Below are 20205 nucleotides of genomic sequence, written 5' to 3' on the forward strand. Positions count from 1 at the left end.
GGGACACGCCCCCTGATAGCAAAGTCCCGTTGCATCAAGCTGCTCACTCTTTCGTGTCTGGCGCCATGAAGTTCATATTATCATTAGAGAGTTAAATTAACTCTGCATACCACGCTCCTAGGAGGCAACTTACTCTAAATTAACTCTGCATAACACACTCCTAGGGCTAGGAGGCAACTTACTCAAATAAAATTTATTTGTAAGGCCCGACAACACACGTTAATGTCCCCATGGGCCGGACACGTCTTTTTTAAACAAGTCAAGAAGAAACATCACAATAAATCAAGAACAAAACAAAACCACCATGAAGTCCAAAAACATACTCCATGTTTACTCTCCATAACACACTCCTAGGAGGCAACTTACTCTAAATTAACTCTGCATACCACGCTCCTAGGAGGCAACTTAGGCCATGTCCAGATGAAAACGATTTTGATCTTTTTCGTTTTTAAAAAGTTTTCCGTAAAAACGAAATAGTCTCAAGAAATAAGTGCATGCCACAAATGTACAAAATAAATGTCTTTCCGGTTTTAGACGTCGCTCTTTTATTTTGAAACCCCCCGACCGGACGTGTTATCGTTGTTTTTGCTAGCAGAGTAACTTGTGTCGTCCGGTTCTCTGCTATTGAGCTGACCTAGTTTCCAACGGATAGGAGAGAGACACCGCAAATGCAATGCAGCAATCGGTGAGGAGGAGGAAGAGCTGCTGATTTTAATCGGCAGGAGAGAGAGCGTGTCAAAGCCGTATATAATATAATAGCCCCGTGGTGCGGTCGGAGGCAGCTCGAACTACCCGTTGTATTAAATTAATTGATTGATGTTTAACTTGTCCCCGTGTCCAGTCCTTTCGACTAGCAAACATTGTCTGTATTTAACGTTACCTCAGGATACCACTGTCTTATTGTAGCAAAGGTTGTCTGTATTTAACGTTACCTCAGGATACCACTGTCTTATTGTAGCAAAAGTTGTCTGTATTTAACGTTACCTCAGGATACCACCGTCTATTGTATTTAGTTGGTTAGCTATTTAACTAATGTTGATAGCATCAACGCTAGCTGGGTGGCTACAGCTGGCATCGTAAATCTCAACACCAGCCATGGGAATACTATTTACTAAATTATGGAGGATTTTTAATCGTCAAGGTAAGAGAGGATTTGTCATGATCAACTGAAGGCGTATGCTATGGAATAGTATGTGCTTGGCTACTACTTGGGTTTTCAGAAAAAGGCCCGCTATGTGACGCTAATCTCTAGCTAGTATCGTATCGTGTATTTCATCACAGTAGCCTCCCAGTGTTTAATAAACACTTCTAGCCAGGACATAAGATATATATGTATCATGTTAATTTTTTGTTGGCTGGGTTTGCGCATGCGGATTAAGGGAGATGTCAATCTGTTGTCGACGGTGGTAGTACAGGCCAGGGGCAGTACATTTAGCTGTAAAAGCCTGATCAAGCTCAATAGCTTCTGTAACACGAACGCAACAACTCTGTACGATGCCATTGTTGTTGTGATGTTGGCTGAGTTTGCACATGCGGGTTAAGGGAGAGGCGGGCTATCATGTCATCGGTTCAGGAAAAGACGTGTATAGGCTTGTAAAGACGGCGACGCAAGGGGGCGTCTTCAGATTTGCCCACTCTGGGAGCCGGTCTCAGAAAATAGCGTATTCAGGCTCCCAGAACGCAGTTCCGTGTGGATGAAAGGTGCATCCGATAAAATACTTTGACTAATACGACCTAAATCAGTTTCGTCTGGACATGGCCTTACTCTAAATCAACTCTGCATACCACGATCCTAGGAGGCAACTTACTATGTTAACTCTACATACGATGCTCCTAGGGGGCAACTTACTGTTAACTCTGCATACCACGCTCCTAGGAGGCAACTTACTATTAACTCTGCATACCACGCTCCTAGGGGGCAACTTACTGTTAACTCTGCATACCACGCTCCTAGGGGCAACTTACGGTACTGTTAACTCTGCATACCACGCTCCTAGGAGGCAACTTACTATGTTAACTCTGCATACCACGCTCCTAGGAGGCAACTTACTCTGTAAACTCTGCATATCACAGTCCTAAGAAGCAACTTCTTCCATGTTAACTCTGCACATCAGTCCTAGGAGGCAACTTACTCTATGTTGAAAGAAGGACGGGTCGAGGTACTTGTCAAATCTGTCTTCGAACTTCACGTCGGACTTCTTCCACTTGACCTGTGATGGGAGAGATTTCCCCATTACCTCACAATATACAGTATAAATCGCCTTTGTCTTTTTTAAACATTTATGTTGTGTGAAGTTTAACGCCGTTTTACAAATAAGGTATTTTTTCCATGAATATGTTTTCCCCTTTCACATCAGACCCACTGTAGATGACATCACATGGTACATGAAATTGGCCTACATCCACCACTACTCGGTGACCTTAACTCACACACAACATGACCCACGCCCAATCACAGGGGATCATGACCCACAGCACCCTCCCTCGCCCGATGTCTCGCCCAATCTGTGCCACATTTCCTTGGGACCTTCACTTTTCTCATTCGTCTGCAGGTCATGCGACACCGTTCTCATTAACCCTTTCACCAACCACACTACCACATGGTTAACCCTTTCACTGCGACAATACAGAAGGCTAACCCATTCACTGCCACACGACAAAGGGTTAACCCTTTACTGCGACAATACAGAAAGTTAACCCTTTCACTGCCACACAACAAAGGGTTAACCGTCTGTAGTGTGGTAGTGAAAGGGTCAAGGAGTGCAGCCCTTCTTTGAGTGCCGCTTTTTCTCAGCTCTTCTGAAATGTGAAGAACCCGCCTTAACACTTTGGTTGCCTAAGGTTAAATTCATGATATACCATAGATTGCCAGCGCTATTTGTCTATGGAGAAAGTCCCCTTCTTTGCAGGGCTATAACTTTTTAAATTCTATTGCTACATTGCCATTATTAGGGCCCATTCAAAGTCCTATATGTATTGTTCATTGTGTAGCAACGTTAAACTTTTTCATTCACATATTCATAGTAAAGTATGGTCTAATGTATAAGTATGTTTTCATCTCTTTCTGCAGCTTTCTCCAGAACGTGATATATAGCCCCAAATGCATTATATTGATGATGAAATACAGTTTGATGGCAATCAGCGCGATATAAAAAATTCCAACTAGACGTACTTCTAGAAGTTACTACACGTCATCTGATGTTGACCGGATGGGCTAGGGGGCGTTTATAATTCCGTGGGCAGCGTTATAGCAATCATCTAATGTGGGTCAAATGTTGATAATAGCAGTTAGTATCGAAGACGGTAACGTTACACGCTGAAACTCACCCCAGTCTCCGCGCGCCGTTGGGCGATCATCGTCGAGTAGAAATCTTATCATTATGGGATATATTTTTACCCGGTCCATCTCCAGCTTGTATAATGGTATATACGTCCAAATCATGTTGTTTATCGAGTTATTGCCAATCGATCACCGTGTAGCGTGACGAGCCAGAGTCCCATGAACTATAGCGAGCGCCCGGAAGTACTACGGTCGTCATGACAACCTCTATTCAACATCCTGTTTGGCGATTGCGCCGATCGGCCACCAGATGGCGCTCCTGAACCGCCAGAGAGCTCAGTGGGTCCTGCTGGTGGATCTCAGGCCAGCGGAGGGGACATATGAATCCGATCGCAGATTTTTGAAATATTGATATAAGGACGCTGTACAGCGTCCCCCGGCAACTTGAGCATGGCCAGCAATGACGTGAAAAGACGTTTCATGGCAGTCAAAGTGTTAATAGTGTTTGTAACAATTCCCCGTACGTAATATCTTGAAACTCATCTGCGGTATCCGAGATCAGCGACACGCTAGAATTGATGTTAGGTTTCACTGGTCGCTGAAGCCCAAGGTCCGTACGCTGCGAAACCGGTTGCCAGAGCGGACACGGCGCCCGGTACTACTGGACGAGCCCACCGAGGTGTCCATGTAATATTATGTATGGACTTCCTTTACCCCCCACTTCTCTAATAGCATTCACACTTTAATTTATATATCATCTGTAACCGTGTAGTTTAACCGGTGTCACCCTGTACAGCCAGGCCGATCTTGGTTAAAATATCGACCATAGGAAAAAGGTACACATTGTACATTATAAATGTTAACAAATATAACATAATTGATGTATTTATGAAAATGCACAATGTGTACGTATTACAAATAAGTAATATCATCCACAGTTATCCTAAGTAACGGTTAATACTCAGAGTAAGACATGATTCACAGTTATGCTCAGTAACGGTTAATACTCAAGAGTAAGACATATCATCCACAGTTATGCTAAGTAACGGTTAATACTCAGAGTAAGACATATCATCCACAGTTATGCTAAGTAACGGTTAATACTCAGAGGACATGATCCACAGTTATGCTGCTCAGTAACGGTTAATACTCACAGAGTAAGACATATCCACAGTTATGCTAAGTAACGGTTAATACTCCGAGTAAGACATGATCTACAGTTATCCTCGGTAACGGTTAACATGGGCAGTATGCCCATCTCATACCCCTCTCTGCCACCGTTGAAAGCCTATGGAGATGTTTACCTTCTTTGCAGGGCTATAACTTTTTTAATTGTATTGCTATATTGACATTACTATGGCCCATTCAACATCGATTATCTATCGTTCAGGATGTGGGAACGTTAGTTTTTCATTCATACATTGTTGTGTTAATACCTTCTAGAATATAAGTATGTTTTTAATCTTTTCTGCTGTAATTCCAAAAACGCTAGTTATAGGCCCAAACGCATGTGATAGATTATCGATTGCCGTTTCTTTCCCATACACGCTATATTAAAAATTTCAAATGGATATGATCGGTATACATTATGCTTCATCATGCGTGGAGGAAAGGGGGGGGGGGTCGTTTATAATTCCTTGATCATCAGTAACGGCTTTATGTAGGTTGGGTGGATATATTGATCAGACTGATTACAAACAAGGAAACGCACAATCGGGCTGAAAATAACGTTATATTCCCCTTACCGTGCGCCGATGAGACTGGAGGTGAAAGATCCCAATTATTTGACGCCGATCGCCTAGGTCCATTTCCGGTTTGTATGGCGCAATAAATGCCGAAATCATATCGATTATTACGTTTAGAAAGCGATCCATATGTACTATAGTGTCTGTCAGGAGTCCCGTAACGAGATGTGACTGCCGGAGGACTTTCCTCGATGCACCGATGGCACTTCCGGTTTTTGCGAGTGTAACTCGCCCAACCATCCACCAGGCGGCGGTATTGAGCCGTTGCAGTCACATCTAGGGTCCCGCTAGGGCATCGGGGGTTGGGTGGATGAATTATGAATGCCATGGCGAAAAAATGAAATGTTGATCTAAAAACGCTGTACAGATATCTTGGCAGACAACGCATGGCGGGCAATAACGCTGAAAAGCGATTTTGGCGACCAATGTGTTGTTGATACACAGAGTAAGACATATCATCCACAGTTCAGGGTTTCCACAGACATTGCAAAATGAAATTCAAGGACTTGAGGTACTTTTCCGGGCACAATTTTTCATTTTAAAAAGGGCATTTAACACTTTGATCGCCGGGGTTAAATTCATAATTTACCATACCTCGCCAGCCCTATTTAACATGGAGAAGTTCCCCTTCTTTGCAGGGCTATAACTTTTTAAATTCTATTGCTAAATTGCCATTATTATGGCCCATTCAATGTCCTATATGTATTGTTCAGGGTGTAGCAACGTTAAACTTTTTCATTCACATATTCATACTAAAATATGGTCTAAAGTACAAGTATGTTTTTATCGTTTTCTGCAGCTTTCTTCAGAACGTGATTTATAGCCCTAAATGCATTATATTGATGATCAAATACAGTTTGGTAGGAATCTGTGCGAGATAAAAAATTTCAACTGGACGTGGTTCTAGAAGTTTCTACGCATCATCTGATGATGACCGGATGGGCGGGGGATCGTTTATAATTCCGTGGGCAGCGTTAGATGATTCATCCAGAGTGGGTCATATGTTCATCAGATCAGTTAGTATAGAAGACGTTAGAAAATAACGCTGAATCTTACCGTGGCTTCCTCGCGCCGCTGGCAGATGAGCGTGGAACAGAATTTTTTATATTATGGGATGGAGAAATGCCCGATTCATTTCCAGGTTGTATAATAGTATATACGTCCAAATCATGTTGTTTTTTCGAGTTATTTGCACCGATCGATGTTCACTGTGTCAATACGGAGTCTCTCTAACGATAGCGAGTGCCCGGACCACATATGGATGAGCACTACCGGTTCAAAGTTAATTTCCGGTTGGTGATCTGCCGATCGGCCACCAGATGGCGCTCTTGAACCGCTAGAGAGTTGAGAGGAGATCAGCAGTGTGTCTCAGGGCTCCGGAAAGGAAATATGATTTCGATGACAGATTTTTGAAATATTTACACCAAAGACGAGTTACGGCGTCTTCGGCAGAATGAGCATGGCTAGGAATGACGTGTAAACTCGTTCCCGGCGATCATAGTGTTAAAAAGGATCCAATTAACTTTTAAATGGTTTTTTTTTTTTTTTTTTTTTTTTTTTTTTTTAATGGAAAATATTATCTGATCCAATATTTATGGCTTAAAACCAATTTCCGACAATTAGTTACACTTTAGATTAAAAAAAGATTTCTTGATTCAAATTTCTTTTTTTATATCATGGATGAACATGGATTTCAATGTGAATGGTTGATTTGAAATTAAACGACTTTTTAAGCACCTTGTTAAAAAATGGGCCGTTTAAGGAATTCCAGGCCTTAATTTTAAAGAACCTTGTGCGAACCCTGACAGTTATCCTCAGTAATGGTCAATACTCACAGAGTAAGACATGGCGATCCTGGTGTTGGGCACGAGCTTGACTTTGCCTTCGCTGGTCAAATTGACGTCTACGATCCTGTTGCCGTTGAAGCCGATCTCCAGTTTCTTGTAAGTCCACAGGTAATGATCCTCTCCATTTTCATCCGCCTCGCCGACGATTCCTGCAGGAGAGACGCACCGGTGAGCAAAGAGACTCGTGCTTCGCATATATATAAAAAGAAAAAAGGGGTAAAATTGGGTAACGGATGCCGTGTGGTGAAAAACAATCCATACAATCCATACCCCCACCCGATCCGGGAAGATTAAAGCAGACAAGACACAGGCACTCAATTGTTCCAACAACTAATCGTTTGTTGTTAAATAGACGGCACACTTCACGCTAGACCAGGACCCAGAACTACTAGGAATGTCTGACCACTAAGTGTGTCCGACTCTTAACCTGCACGGCGCCAGTTAGGATACCTTGTGTACCGTTTACTTTTATTCATAGTGTGTGTATATATATATATATATATTAAGGCTGTCAAATATATCGCGTTAATATCGCGTTAACTCCCGATTCTATTAATGCCACTAATTTCTTTAACTCAAGATTAACTAAAAAAAAAAAAATTTTTTTTTACTAGACTTCACTCAGGTGTATTATTGATGCTCTCATTGATACTATGTTTGTTTCTGAAGTGTGTGTGTGTGTGTGTGTGTGTGTGTGTGAGATATAGAGAGAGAGGGGGGTGAGAGAGATGAGGAAGGGGCAAAAGAGAAAAAGATCTGGGAGAGTGTGTGTGTGAGGGAGAGAAGGGGGTGTGTGATTAATCAGCCCTTGTGTGTGTGAATGTAACAAGTTCCTAACGTTTTCTTTCCCCTATTATTTCATGCACACTTTATTCATCGTTTTAAATTATTATTTTCTTTTAAGTTATTTTGTGCATCACTCTGTTTTGAATTTGATGCAAATTTGCAATGCATGAGGGTCATCCTTTTGTGTTAAATGGCTGCACAAAGCAAGCATTTGTTGACTCGCATGTTGATAAGAGTATTAAAACTTGGAACTTGAAAAAGATCTGTTTAAGGTAAAAAAGAAATTAAAAATAAAAATGCGATTAATTTGCAATTAATCGCGAGTTAACTATGGACAATCATGCGATTAATCGAGTTAAATATTTTAATCGTTTGACAGCACTAATATATATATATATATATACACACACACAGATTCAAATTCTTTATTTATTTACTGTATTGAGGCAGTAGAGTTGGGCAATAAAGCCTTTAATTATATCTATATTTATTGTAATGTATAATATATAACTGATAGGGGATACAGACTCTCGTATCTTTCTCGTATTTTTATATTCAGAGTTAATATTGTTTACACCGTTTACTGTAAACTAGAACCCACTGTGATGATGTGTATGATTACGTCCGTTCATGTTGTTCTTTGTGCCGTCGGTTGGACAGTGAACTAACTGCCCTTTGGGATCATAATGAAGTTGAACAGAAGGAAGCGGAGGCCGCGCTCTGTAGTCCGTTACCTCAGGTGGATACTAGGAGTGCACGATATTGATTTTTTGATATAGATACCGATAACTTTCTGCTCCTCAAGGTCGATACCGATATATATATTTATTGTATTATAATAATTTTGTATGTATATTCCTGTAGTTTTGACCTAACCAGATTTATCATGACATGAGCGTTACTACTATGAACAAAACAAAGCCAAGAGAACAGTTTTGACTCTTCAAATAAAGTGACTATATTTATTTTTCCAAATAAATATAATTTGAGTCAATCACAAAATTCACAATCCGTCAATGTCATTAACAATGTGTTTCCCTGGGCGGTCAGGTGGCGTAGCGGAGATTGCGTTCGGCACTAACACTGGAGACGCGTGTTCGAATCCAGCTCCCGGCGTTGTCACCAGCTTGGCTGGCCGTTCACACTAATACAATTGGCAGTATTAGGGGGTGGGGAAAGCTGGCGGTTGGGTCCTGGGCGTTGTGGACAGCGACCCCTACAGTTCGGTCGGGGCGCCTGCTCAGCGAGGGTAGGATCTGGAGAGAGGTAGTGCGGCCTCCCACACGTTACACTCTCCCAGTGAGAATCTGAGCTGCCAGGCTGGCTGCCGGCTGGCTGGCTGCACATGCGTCGGAGGAAAGCATGCGACAGTCTCCGGCCTCTCGGACCAACAGTAGGGGAAAGTGGCAACAACCAGGAAGGGAGTTGGGAATTGGCATAACGACTAACAGTGGGATGGGAGAAAAAAAATCTGAAAAAGGAGGGGGAAAAAGATAATAAAAAAAATGTGTTTCCCTGAACAATGAGTGAACTAAAAACCAACAGGTATTGTGCTTAGTCAGTAGGGATGGGTACCGTTCACATTTGAACCGATACGGTACCGGTACGCGGTACCTGTGAATCGATACCGGTACCCAACGGTACCTTTTTTCCGTACTTTAGTCTCTAAAAATGTCATCTACCTACCTAAGTTGTAAAAAAAAAAAAAATAATCTAAACTTCAAATAACCACATTTCCGACCGTTTTCGGCTTGCCATTGCCCCGACTGCTTTGTTGTTGAATCAAGTCAAATCCTAAGTAAGCATATATTGTGCGTGTGAACGTCGACATGAAAAAAAGTGTACGTTTTTTATTATCGGAGCTATCAATACTTTTATCGGGTTTATCGGGATGACGTCATAATTGCTGGTATCGGCCCGATAATTATCGTGCATCCCTAGTGGATACATTCATCATTAATTTAACACCTAAAAAAGGTTGACGTTTCAAGTGCAACACTTCTCATCGTCCGTCATTGGAACCATTACAACTTAAAATGTATACTATACATTTACATTTAGCCGACGCTTTTATCCAAAGCGACTTACAAGTTCTGTACGACAATCATCAGGAAGGGTACAACTCTATCAGCTGAGTAACAATGTTGAGTGCTACAGTGTAGGTTAGTTTATTAGGACAAGTGCATGATAGTAAGGTTAGTTAGGGTTAGATTTTTTGATTTATTTTTTCAGATTTTATTTTATTTCAGATAATGGTACTATACACCCGAGAGCAAAGTACATAGGGTTCCCACAGCCATTGCAAAATTTTATTCAAGGACTTAAGTACTTTCATAAACACTATTTTTCATTTTAAAAAGGGGAATTTAAATTCACTTTTAAATGCTGAATTTGATAGAAAAAGAATCTGATGTTCTGATCCAATATTTATGGCTTAAAACCAATTTCCGACAATTAGTTACACTTTAAATAAAAACATTTCTTGATTCAGAACAATTTTATCATGGTTGAACAAAACTTTCAATGCGAATGGTTGATGTTGATTTTAATTTCATGGACTTTTTAAGCACCTTGTTAAAAAATGGGCCGTTTAACACTTTGAGTGCCAACGGCGAGATTTCTCGTTAGTTCATGCCAACCGTTCAGTGCCAACGAGACGTTTTTTTATTTTTTTCATATTTCATCAATCTAGCCTCATGTTACCACTGGGACTCTGTCTGAGGTCCATTGGGAAAATACCGCCCCCTATCGTCTCTCCGGATGGTACCGCACCCCTTTGGATTGGATTGAATGAAAAGCATGGAGAAAAAAAATCCTGCTTCCACATTTTACTTGTCAGACAAGTAACCCGAGAGGATCGAAGTCATTGCCGAGCTGCAGAACAGCAGAGAATGTGTGTTTACAGTACCCAGCGTTGGATCAATAAACACAATCGATATTTGGAATGGTGATCAGGAATTGGAAACATCTTTTTGGAGAACATCTGATCTGAGGTAAGGAATTTATTTTACCAGTCTTGGGATAATCAGAGCTTTTTTCACCTATATATCAACGTGGGCCCTATGTGTGTGTGCGTGTGTGTGCTGATCAGGAAATGGATAATCGATTTTTCTGCCCGCTTCTATAGCGTGCATAAGTACACATACTATCGATAATCTAGCGGTTTTTTGAAAACGATTCATAAATAGGCCGAAAAATGACAATGTTTTTTGTGTATTCCAGTATATTCCAGTAAAGGGCGATTATCACGGAATCTTCTGAAATGTTCTGGAACTTTCATAAAACGAGCGTTTTTCAAAATGGTATAATTATTATACACAGCCATAATTTAAGATATAGTTTATGCGTTCGCAAATATGAGAGCTCTATCATTGAAGTGGGTAGTGGCACGCAACAGGGTTCCGCGGCACCGGACCCGTGGCACGGAAAGTGTTAAGGAATTCCAGACCTCGACTTTTTTCTTTTTAAAAAATCAAGCACTTTAATCAAGGACCTTGTGCGAACCCGGAGTACAGTGTGTGGTCTATTATTCCTTTCTCGTTCTTTGGGATTCGGTCCCAGCACCTGTTGCGGACAGGGACCTATACATTCAAACAAGCAGGTTTTAATGGCACTGGGTCTCGGGGTAATACTAAATGTCAATGACTCAATGTGGATCTCTTTTTTTTAGATTTATTTTTTGGCGTTTTATCGCTTTATTTCTACTGGGCAGTCCAGTAGAGAGAGACAGAGGAGGAATGGGAAACAGAGTGGGGGGGGGGGGGGAGACATTCGGCAAATAACGACGGGTTCGGGAATCGAACCCGGGTCGGCCGTGTCGCGGCTGAGCGTGCTATGTGGTTCGCCACTGGGGCGCCCTCAATGTGGATCTCTGGCTGAACATTTGTTTGGGTTGTGTTAACAGAAGTCAACGGCTGCTGCGCGTTTATTGAGCCAATCGGCACAACCAATGAGATGCGGGTCTGTTCTTCTTAACAGCCAATGGGAATGATGACCCATCATTCATCGAGCTCCACGCAGTGCCGCACCCCTGTCTGGTTGTAGAGGAATCCTCTCTGTGGCCGCAGTAGCATCTGGTGGAAATTATACCAGTAATAGTCATTTTACTATGCAAGCCGGTTCTCAGAGATCAGCTGCAGTCGCATTACGTTTTCTTTGTGCTCGTTGAAACCAGGAAATGCTGATTGAGATTGTAGTTTATGAAACTAGGTTTAAACGCTGACAACCACCTGGCTGTCACCATGTTTGTTTTAGATTAAAATCCATACGACGGGGTACTGTATCAAGTACGGCTGCTGCCCTCATTACTGATGTCACTCGGTCCTCCTAATCTTCTACTCAATACGAAGCATTAAACACATCCTCTTTTGCTGTTACTGCTAATATTTAACTACCAAATTATCTACCAAAGAATAATGAAGAGCCAATGCTACCAAATTGTGCCGCTAATGCTAGCTACTGTTAATCATCCAGACCATCTTTGATTAATAACACTAACTAGCATTAGCTGTAACATTTGGTAACGTTCGTTAGAAAATGTTTTCTAACAGTCAAAGAGGATACCAGACAGACACTTGGGATTATGGGAATAGATGAAAAGATTTTGATGGCTTCAAACACAGGGACAGCCATACTTAATACAGTCCCCCGTTGCTTTGCGATGTCCAGGGCTTTGCCACAGGCTTTAATGTTGCACGGTAAAGTTATTGTAGTTATTGGAGGCCACAGAGGAACTCCCTCCAGAGCAAGAGGGTGGCGGGCGGTGCGGCGCTCCATTCTACATTACAGGAAGTCAAAACGGAACGACCAGTCGCATTTCTCCGTACCTCTGGCGTGGCATGCAGGTTAGGGTAACATCCTGGCATACATCCCAGAATATCCGGATACGAGGTCAAAACTCTTTATTTACCCGGCATGAACTATAAAGAAATGCTACTCTGTGTGCCATGAAGTTTGATTAAGAGCTCACGCCACACCCATTGTCCACAGACAGTAACCATGTTGCATAGTCGGTACGTTTGATAGGACTGCTTTGTTCAATGCCTCGAAGTACTGTACACTGTGGTTGGTGCACATTGCGGTTTGTTATTATAATTATAATCTATTATAATCAATGGTGTTCCAAGGGGCGGCCTGGTAAGTGAGGGAAAAAAATACCTTCAATAACCTAATATTCCAATATATTCAATATTTTCATTTTACAGATACAAAACAAATTGCCGAAACTTTTTCATTACATAATCAAAATTAAATATATTTGTAAGGCCCGACAACACACGTTAATGTCCCCATGGGCCGGACACGTCTTCTATAAACAAGCCAAGAAGAAATATCACAATAAATCAAGAACAAAGACAAAAACGCTAGGAAATCCCAAATAAAATGTAAAATGTATTATTAAAATGAATGTAACACTCCCCAGACATACCCCACGCGAAGGTAAGGAAAAACTCACTAAAAAGCTAGCAATAGGAAAAAAAGCACCACGGGCAATGTGGAGGGGAGAAACCTTAGAAGGGCCATTCAAGGGGGGGGGGGGGGTCGTCTCCCTTCTTAGATGTCGGTGATAGTAGTGTTGCTATAAAACAATATCTGGCTAACCGTGTAATCCTGCTTCCTGGAACACAGCCCAGTTTACAGAAGAATCTGGAGTTAAGACAATATAATAACAACACAGTCTCTTGGGAAAGCACATAACATCTAACTAATAGACTCCACGGCCAACGCTCGAGGCTGGTAACACTAATGCGCCGTGGCCGAAACTAAGTGCCTAACAGCGCTAGCATGTCGAAATGTGATCAGGTCTGCAGAGAAAGCAGGGGGATAGTAGGTGAGAACCGGGAAAACAGGATTCTTCATTGGGAACTAATGGGGATGAAAAACTGAAATCCAAGGAGCAGGAGGGGGGTTTATTCCACACTGGCAAAGAACTAGTAATGGGTAGAGTCGTTGGGTGAAACAGCCCTGCCGCAACCGTCACCAACATCAAGAGAGACACAGACTATGAGATGCCCAGTGTCAAGCTGCCAACTCTTAGCCCAGAGACAATGAAATTACATAGAGGTCGTAACATTTGAAGGAGAACTTCAACCCGCTCACCAAATCATGCCATTGCAGGGCATACAGTACATCCCGCAACTATCCTGAAATGGTCGGGACAAGTCCTAACAAGAGATGTGCTTTTTTGGCATCACTTACCCCAGATGGGAAGGTCGTCGATATACATCTGGTACCAGTAGTGGTTCTTTATGGCATAGACAAAAGCGTCCCGCTTGGCTTTGTCCAGCTCTATTTCACAGTAGGTAGTCTGCAGGACTTCATCTGCGGGGACACAAGTAACGAGATGTGCAAGTTGGGTCGGTTTCATTCAAATAGACACGCTGCAATGAGGGGAGTTGTGTGTGTGTGTGTGTGTGTGCACTCACTGCAGACATGTACGCTCCATGGCTACAGTCCATAGAGCCTAGCCCTAGAGCATCCAACTAGATATTCAAAACCAGGATGTCATATTGTCACAGTGATATCAGCTCTTAGCCAAATACAGGTAAATGTGGGCTACGGGTGTCGACTTGACCTACTGTACCCTTACCGTCCACTTTGGCAAATAACCAAACTGGCTTCTTTTAAAATTCCAAAGCAATTTGGGTGTTTCAAAATTGTGAAAGTGGCTAATGAACTTTGGAATCCACCACCCACCGGTGGCCAGTGAAGAAAAACAAAAAAAAAATTGCACTGCAATAATACATTAAAGATTCCCTCCACACGTGTTTTTAGCACTTTAAGAAATGTTGTATATTTAATAACAATTTGTTTGTTATGGCTTTCCCACCGGAAATGTTCAATAAACTACTGAAAATGTAGCAGCATCCCTACATCTTTACCCTCATTGAGATGCAAGGATGTATGAACTCCCCGCCCCGATTCTTCCCTCATGCCTTCCCCCAAACTCTCTTTTTCCACCTAAAACGGTTCACCCAAACGGAACACGTTTTAGCTCACACAATATTGTTATAACTAAAAGAGATTAGCTGAAAATAAACAGTTGTTTGTGCATAGATCACTAGATGTATCAACTTATAAACACGTTTCACGTTAGCGTTTCCTGGAGGACAGCGTGGCCAGCTGGCCATAACGACCGTGATAGATCCACAGGGGTTAGTTGCGCCACACAAGCAGCTCCGCTTCCAGTGGAAGAATGTGAAAAGGCCACTCCGGTGACAAGTTCTGCACGAATAACAACCCATATAGTCAAAGCCATGCCTCCGAGAGGAGTCAAGTTAGACCTCAGAGTGGAGGGGACCTTTAAATCTAATCATTCCGACGCGCACATCAGCGGAATGCGCTCAACAGGTCTGCAAAGAGTCGACGGCAGAAGACTATACACAGACTTGGCTGACAGAAGGAGCACGTTCAGTGCTAGACTTAGGGCCCTTTCTCACTCACGCTATTCGTTTCTATTTCGTTTCGTTCTGCCCGTACCGAGATCTGATTCGAACCCCCCCCCCCCCCCCCCCTCTCCCCCCTCTAGTTTGTGTACACACTTCAGTCTGGGTGCGCTCTGGGTTTTGTTTACGGTTTGCGTTTTGAGCTTGTAAGCTTGCCGTAGTCGATGATGTCACGCTCGAAAATGTAAACACAGGAAGTCTTAACACGGAGACTGGAGAATGAATGTTGATATAAAGAAACAAATAACTAATAAATATGAAGTTATATTTGAACCTCTGTTGTCAAGCCTTGTCAATACAACCCACCCCCCTTTTCTCACGAATGGAACTCTGTTGTAGAGTCCGCTTTTGATCGTTTTGCAGGGTTAACAATAACGCTAAGCTAACGGCTAACGCTAACGTTACTACATGCAACATACTAGCTCGCATCGATTATATTGAATGTCATTGATCCACTGGTCGACCGAAAATGTAAACGGGAATGTCTTAACACGACTGCGGACTCTGGATGTTGATAAAAATGAACAAATTGCCAATAAATATGAAGTTATATTTGAACCTCTGTTGTCAAGCCGTGTCAATATAACCCACCCCATTTTATCACGAATGGGTGGTGTTGTAGAGTCCGCTTTTGAGCGTTTTGAGCGATCTACTGGTCGACCACGGCCGACTGGTTGGGCACCACTGGTCTAATAGAAATAAATGCATTCGAACAATGTAGACATAGCAATGGCAAACAAAATGTATGACGTTATGTCAGCACCAGGCGCCACGCCCGTGAAAAGGTACAAGCTCGCAAAGCCACACCCCCCGTTCTCCCGGGACCGACCCCGAGACCACCTCTGCCAGCTGGTCCCGTTCAGCGGGGGGTAAAACGATTCAGCCGCGTTTCGCACCCCAAAAGGGGTGAGTGAGAACACTGCCCCCCGTGCTCCGGGACGGTGATTCGATACAAAAGGCTGAGTGTGAAAGCCCCCTAAGACTCCCAAGATGTAACACTGAACGGCACAGGAAGTCCTTCATCCCAACAGCCATCAAGACTTTATAATGCATCACTGTGCCTCACTGAGCACAGGGTGACAGTACCATCTTCCTGGACTTTTACTTTTAGACCGACATAGTACAATTTTACACTTACTGTATATTCTGGATATTTTTACTGTATATTTTATATTAGAATGTAACATAGGAAATGTATATCTCGGACCATATTTTATTCTTATTTGTGACTTTTTTTGTCTACCTAAATGTTTACCGTTTACTGGGAGCGATTTGTAGTGCCAAATTTCCCTCGGGATGAATAAAGTATTTCTATTCTATTCTATAGAATATACCTTTGAACCTAATGTCTAGGCCGCTGAATTCCAGCTCCACTCCCTGCAGAGCCTCTCCAAGCGTTTCATGGTAATGGCTGATGGTCTTCTTGGTGCCGACACAGAAGGGCAGGGAGAAGTACTTGTACGTCTCTTGTCGGTTGTGGTAGGGCCCCACCGTGTTCATCCACAACACAATCTCTTCTTTATCTACGTACTGCGGAGGAGAGAAGGAAAATAGCTTAAATTCCAAAACATGCTGCAGCAGTTCCACTAGTCTTACTGGTTCCAGTGTTATGTGCTTTACATTCTAGTAAATAACAATATAGATCAATACAGCGATAGCTTCAGATTACAGCTTGTTGGCAACAGCACAGCTGCAGTGACTGCAATACAGCCGATATTGAAATCTGGGTTGGAGGATTTGCGAGTAACGTCTCACTAATGAAAGTCAAGTGAGACAAGCCCAAATGCATTTTAAATATCATATGGAAAACAACTCTGTAGATTGCGAAATAAGTTACAATGAATGAGCCACGTTGTGAGAACAATGTATAGGCTTGTCTTGATTGATTGAAAACTTTATTAACAGATTGCAGAATGGGTACAATACAGTACGGCTCAATACACAGAATTGTTAAGGGGATGCAGACCAGAGAAAGACTTTAGTCTTGTTTACATCAGGGTGCCCCATTTTCAATTCCATAGTGAATTGTAAGTAAGGGTGCAACTTGCTCCGTGCAATCCATTCTTTGTGGATCTAGCCCTAAGTGATTTATCTTGCACATAATCTCACACATATCTCAAGGCTCTAAACTTGTGTTAACTTAATTACAGCTCAATTAAATGATGTAAATAAAACAAAATAGCAATCCCTATTGCAATCCTCATCTACATCATTTTATTGAGCTGTAATTAACACAATGTGTGGATTCAGGGTCCTCTGATGACATCACAGGAGATATTCAAACTCATTAACTTGCAATAACTGTCTAACTAAATCAATGTGTGCAAAGACCCTTGGGATGTGTACGATTATGTGCCAAATAACTGTTGTTTTTCAGTGAAGTGTTAAGGTTTCACTGTAATTCTGTTGCTAGGGAACTGTTTGGACCCAAGAGTAATTCCTGAACAAACATTGCAACAGGAAATAAACGTGGGTTCTTTAGGTTAACAGTTTGGACTCAGGTGTACCTATTCCCTGTCAGCTATTGCTTTAGCAAACACTGAAATAGGAAAGTAACTTGGGTGTGTTTAGAATGTTTATGTTGTCAAGATGAATCCCACCCATAGTGAAGTCCGAGTTCATTACGTTAATATGAGCTAGTAGTAACCTCAGACCATGGCTCTTCATCTGTGCCATGTATGTAACGTCAGTAACTAGGGTAAATGTCGAACATGGTGATTATTAATTATTTGCTAATGAACATGCATGAATCTCTCTTGGACACTCGTTGCAGAGGGTTCTTCTTGTTCTAATTATATTATATTATAGGGCAAGACCCACCAGAGGCCCTGGCCGGAAGAGGACAACACAGCAGCTAACCTAGTTAGGTTGGCCGGCATAACAATCAAACAAACTCGTCTTTTATGCCTCGGGTTACGGGCTAGATAAAGGTAAACGTGTTCATATCTCGAACCCTAAGTTAATAACGTCACTGGTTTTGAGAAACTAAACGTACGTTAATCCAACTGAGCTAGCTAGCCTTGGTGCGGCTACACACACAGCTAACGTTTGGTTAGAGGATCGATCAACGATGCAGTAGCTAACCAGCTAGCTAGCCAATGTTAAAACAATTTGAGTGTTTCTTAGTTTAATTATTAATGCAAATAAGTAACAACCGCACACGCTATCCCATGTAAGATCAATGTGACATGTCACATCAATGTAAGCTAGCCATCACAGCTAATCGTCAGCACGTCACACTGTTGAGAGAAATCGTCCATTATTTTCGGCACACCACGTAAGGCTTCCCATTTTCAATCGGCCTCAAAAACCCCTTTCTTACCGTGTGTTCGTGTTCATCCGCGTCGACAGGCGATAATAATAAACCCACTAGCACGAGAGACACCACCACTGCGATCTTCCACCTGGGAGACCCCATTCTTTTCGGTGAAAGTATAGCAGACAGGATTTGGGACGTTAGCTTTGTACGGCTATCCCGATTCCCACCTTCTTCCTGGTTGTATGACAGAGGCAGTTTTTTGGGGATGCTCTCGTCGGTACGCATATGGCGTAACGCGCTTCACGGAGCACTCATCGCATTCGCCCCGGATTGGCTCGAACGTGTCACGTGGCTCGAATCCTCCAGTCGCGTTCAACAGCGGTGGACGAAGTGGTGAATAACGAAACTCTGTTGTTCTGAAACGTCCGCAACCTTCAGCCACGTCATCCGACTACTGCCAAGAGGAGCATGCGCCGCCGCCGCCTCTCACCTTTGACAGCGGCAGCTCATGAAACTCGAGCCCTTTCTCCATGACATGAAATTAGTCCTGGCTGTCATCGATGCCGCCAAACTGGTCCACGTAACCGAAATCTAACTTTTTCCCACCTACTGTCTATCTGTATGTCATATATGTTATGATTAATTGAAAATGGGGGACCCTGATGTAAACAAGACGAAAGTCTTTCTCTGGTCTGCATCCCCTTAACAATTGTATGTATTGAGCTGTACTGTCTGTACCGTACCCATTCTGCAATCTGTTAATAAAGTTTTCAATCAATCAATCAATCAATTGTATTGGACTCTGTCTTGTATTTGATCCTTGTCAATTGACATGTCCACATTCAGACAGGCTGAGGGAGACAAAGAGAAGAATGTCTGTGTGGGATGGAGTTCATGTTTCTCCATTTCTGGGCACACACCACTTCTATTTATTTACATTTATTTGCCCAGGGTTTGTTCAGTAGCTCTTTTCCAGCTATGCCTGGCTTCACTCAGTTCCACACATTCTCATCTGGGAGCTACTTTTTGTTGCTGCTGCTGCTGTTGTTGTTACCTCCACCAAAGTGGTACTGTTTTCGCTTCTGTCTGTGTCCACAAAATTTGATGTGCACATTCATGACCCCAAGAGGAAGAACATCTTTCCTCTATAGCGCCACCATCAGGGCAAAATATAAAAATTAGCAAATCTCCCGACCCATTTCTCATAGTTGCAAGATTTGCTGTGAACATTCGTGACCCCTTGAGGAAGATGCCTCTTAATTTTGGTGACCCCATGGCCTTTACTCTAGTGCCACTGTAACTGAGGGGTACAATTCCCTGACTGTATTGAGAGTATGGTATTATTAAACCACTACTTAGTTATGTACTTTAATTACTGGCCATACAGTACATGAATATATCTGGTGAACACCCACACAAGAATACGGCAATGACACATAAAGTTCTAGTTAGAGGGATTTATTATTATTAGAGCAAGCAACGGTAGGTTACAGATTGAGAATTATACTTGCGCTTGTAAGGCGAAGAACACTTAAAGTAGGTCAAGAGCGTAAGTCCATGAGAATAGTAAGATGGGTATAACTGACGCCACCTGTAGCATAGCAATTACGTAAGGCACACTAGTAGTCAGCTGGAGACACTGGGGGGTTCCCTCCGGTTGTAAGCCGGCAGGGTAGAGGAATGTTCGGGTGCAAAGTCTGGGTCAACGCGGAATAACGAGGCTCCAGATACAGGAGCCAGTGCAGTACTCCCTTGGTCCGCAGACAAAGCAACAGCTATAATCCAGTATGCCCGACAGCATGGATGAAAGCTAGCCAGCCTCTGGTCCTAGAGGCGGGCTCGA

The 20205-nt window shown here is 42.6% G+C and overlaps 1 protein-coding gene across 1 annotated transcript in view; it reads right to left on the minus strand.

Annotated features, from left to right (window-relative positions):
• tm9sf3 (transmembrane 9 superfamily member 3) overlaps positions 1-18605 on the minus strand; it is a 56249-nt gene extending 37644 nt beyond the window's left edge. Inside the window, exons 1-5 of the mRNA XM_084321293.1 lie at positions 18426-18605; positions 16438-16633; positions 13857-13979; positions 6861-7021; positions 2133-2210 (exon numbers count right to left, since the gene is read on the minus strand). Of these exons, the coding sequence (XP_084177419.1) occupies positions 2133-2210; positions 6861-7021; positions 13857-13979; positions 16438-16633; positions 18426-18521 (654 nt within the window). The 5' untranslated portion in view covers positions 18522-18605. The remainder of the gene's footprint in view (positions 1-2132; positions 2211-6860; positions 7022-13856; positions 13980-16437; positions 16634-18425) is intronic.
• Positions 18606-20205: the final 1600 nt, after the last annotated feature.

Source organism: Notolepis coatsorum (assembly GCF_963971535.1).
Source record: "Notolepis coatsorum genome assembly, chromosome: 9".
NCBI lineage: Eukaryota > Metazoa > Chordata > Actinopteri > Aulopiformes > Paralepididae > Notolepis > Notolepis coatsorum.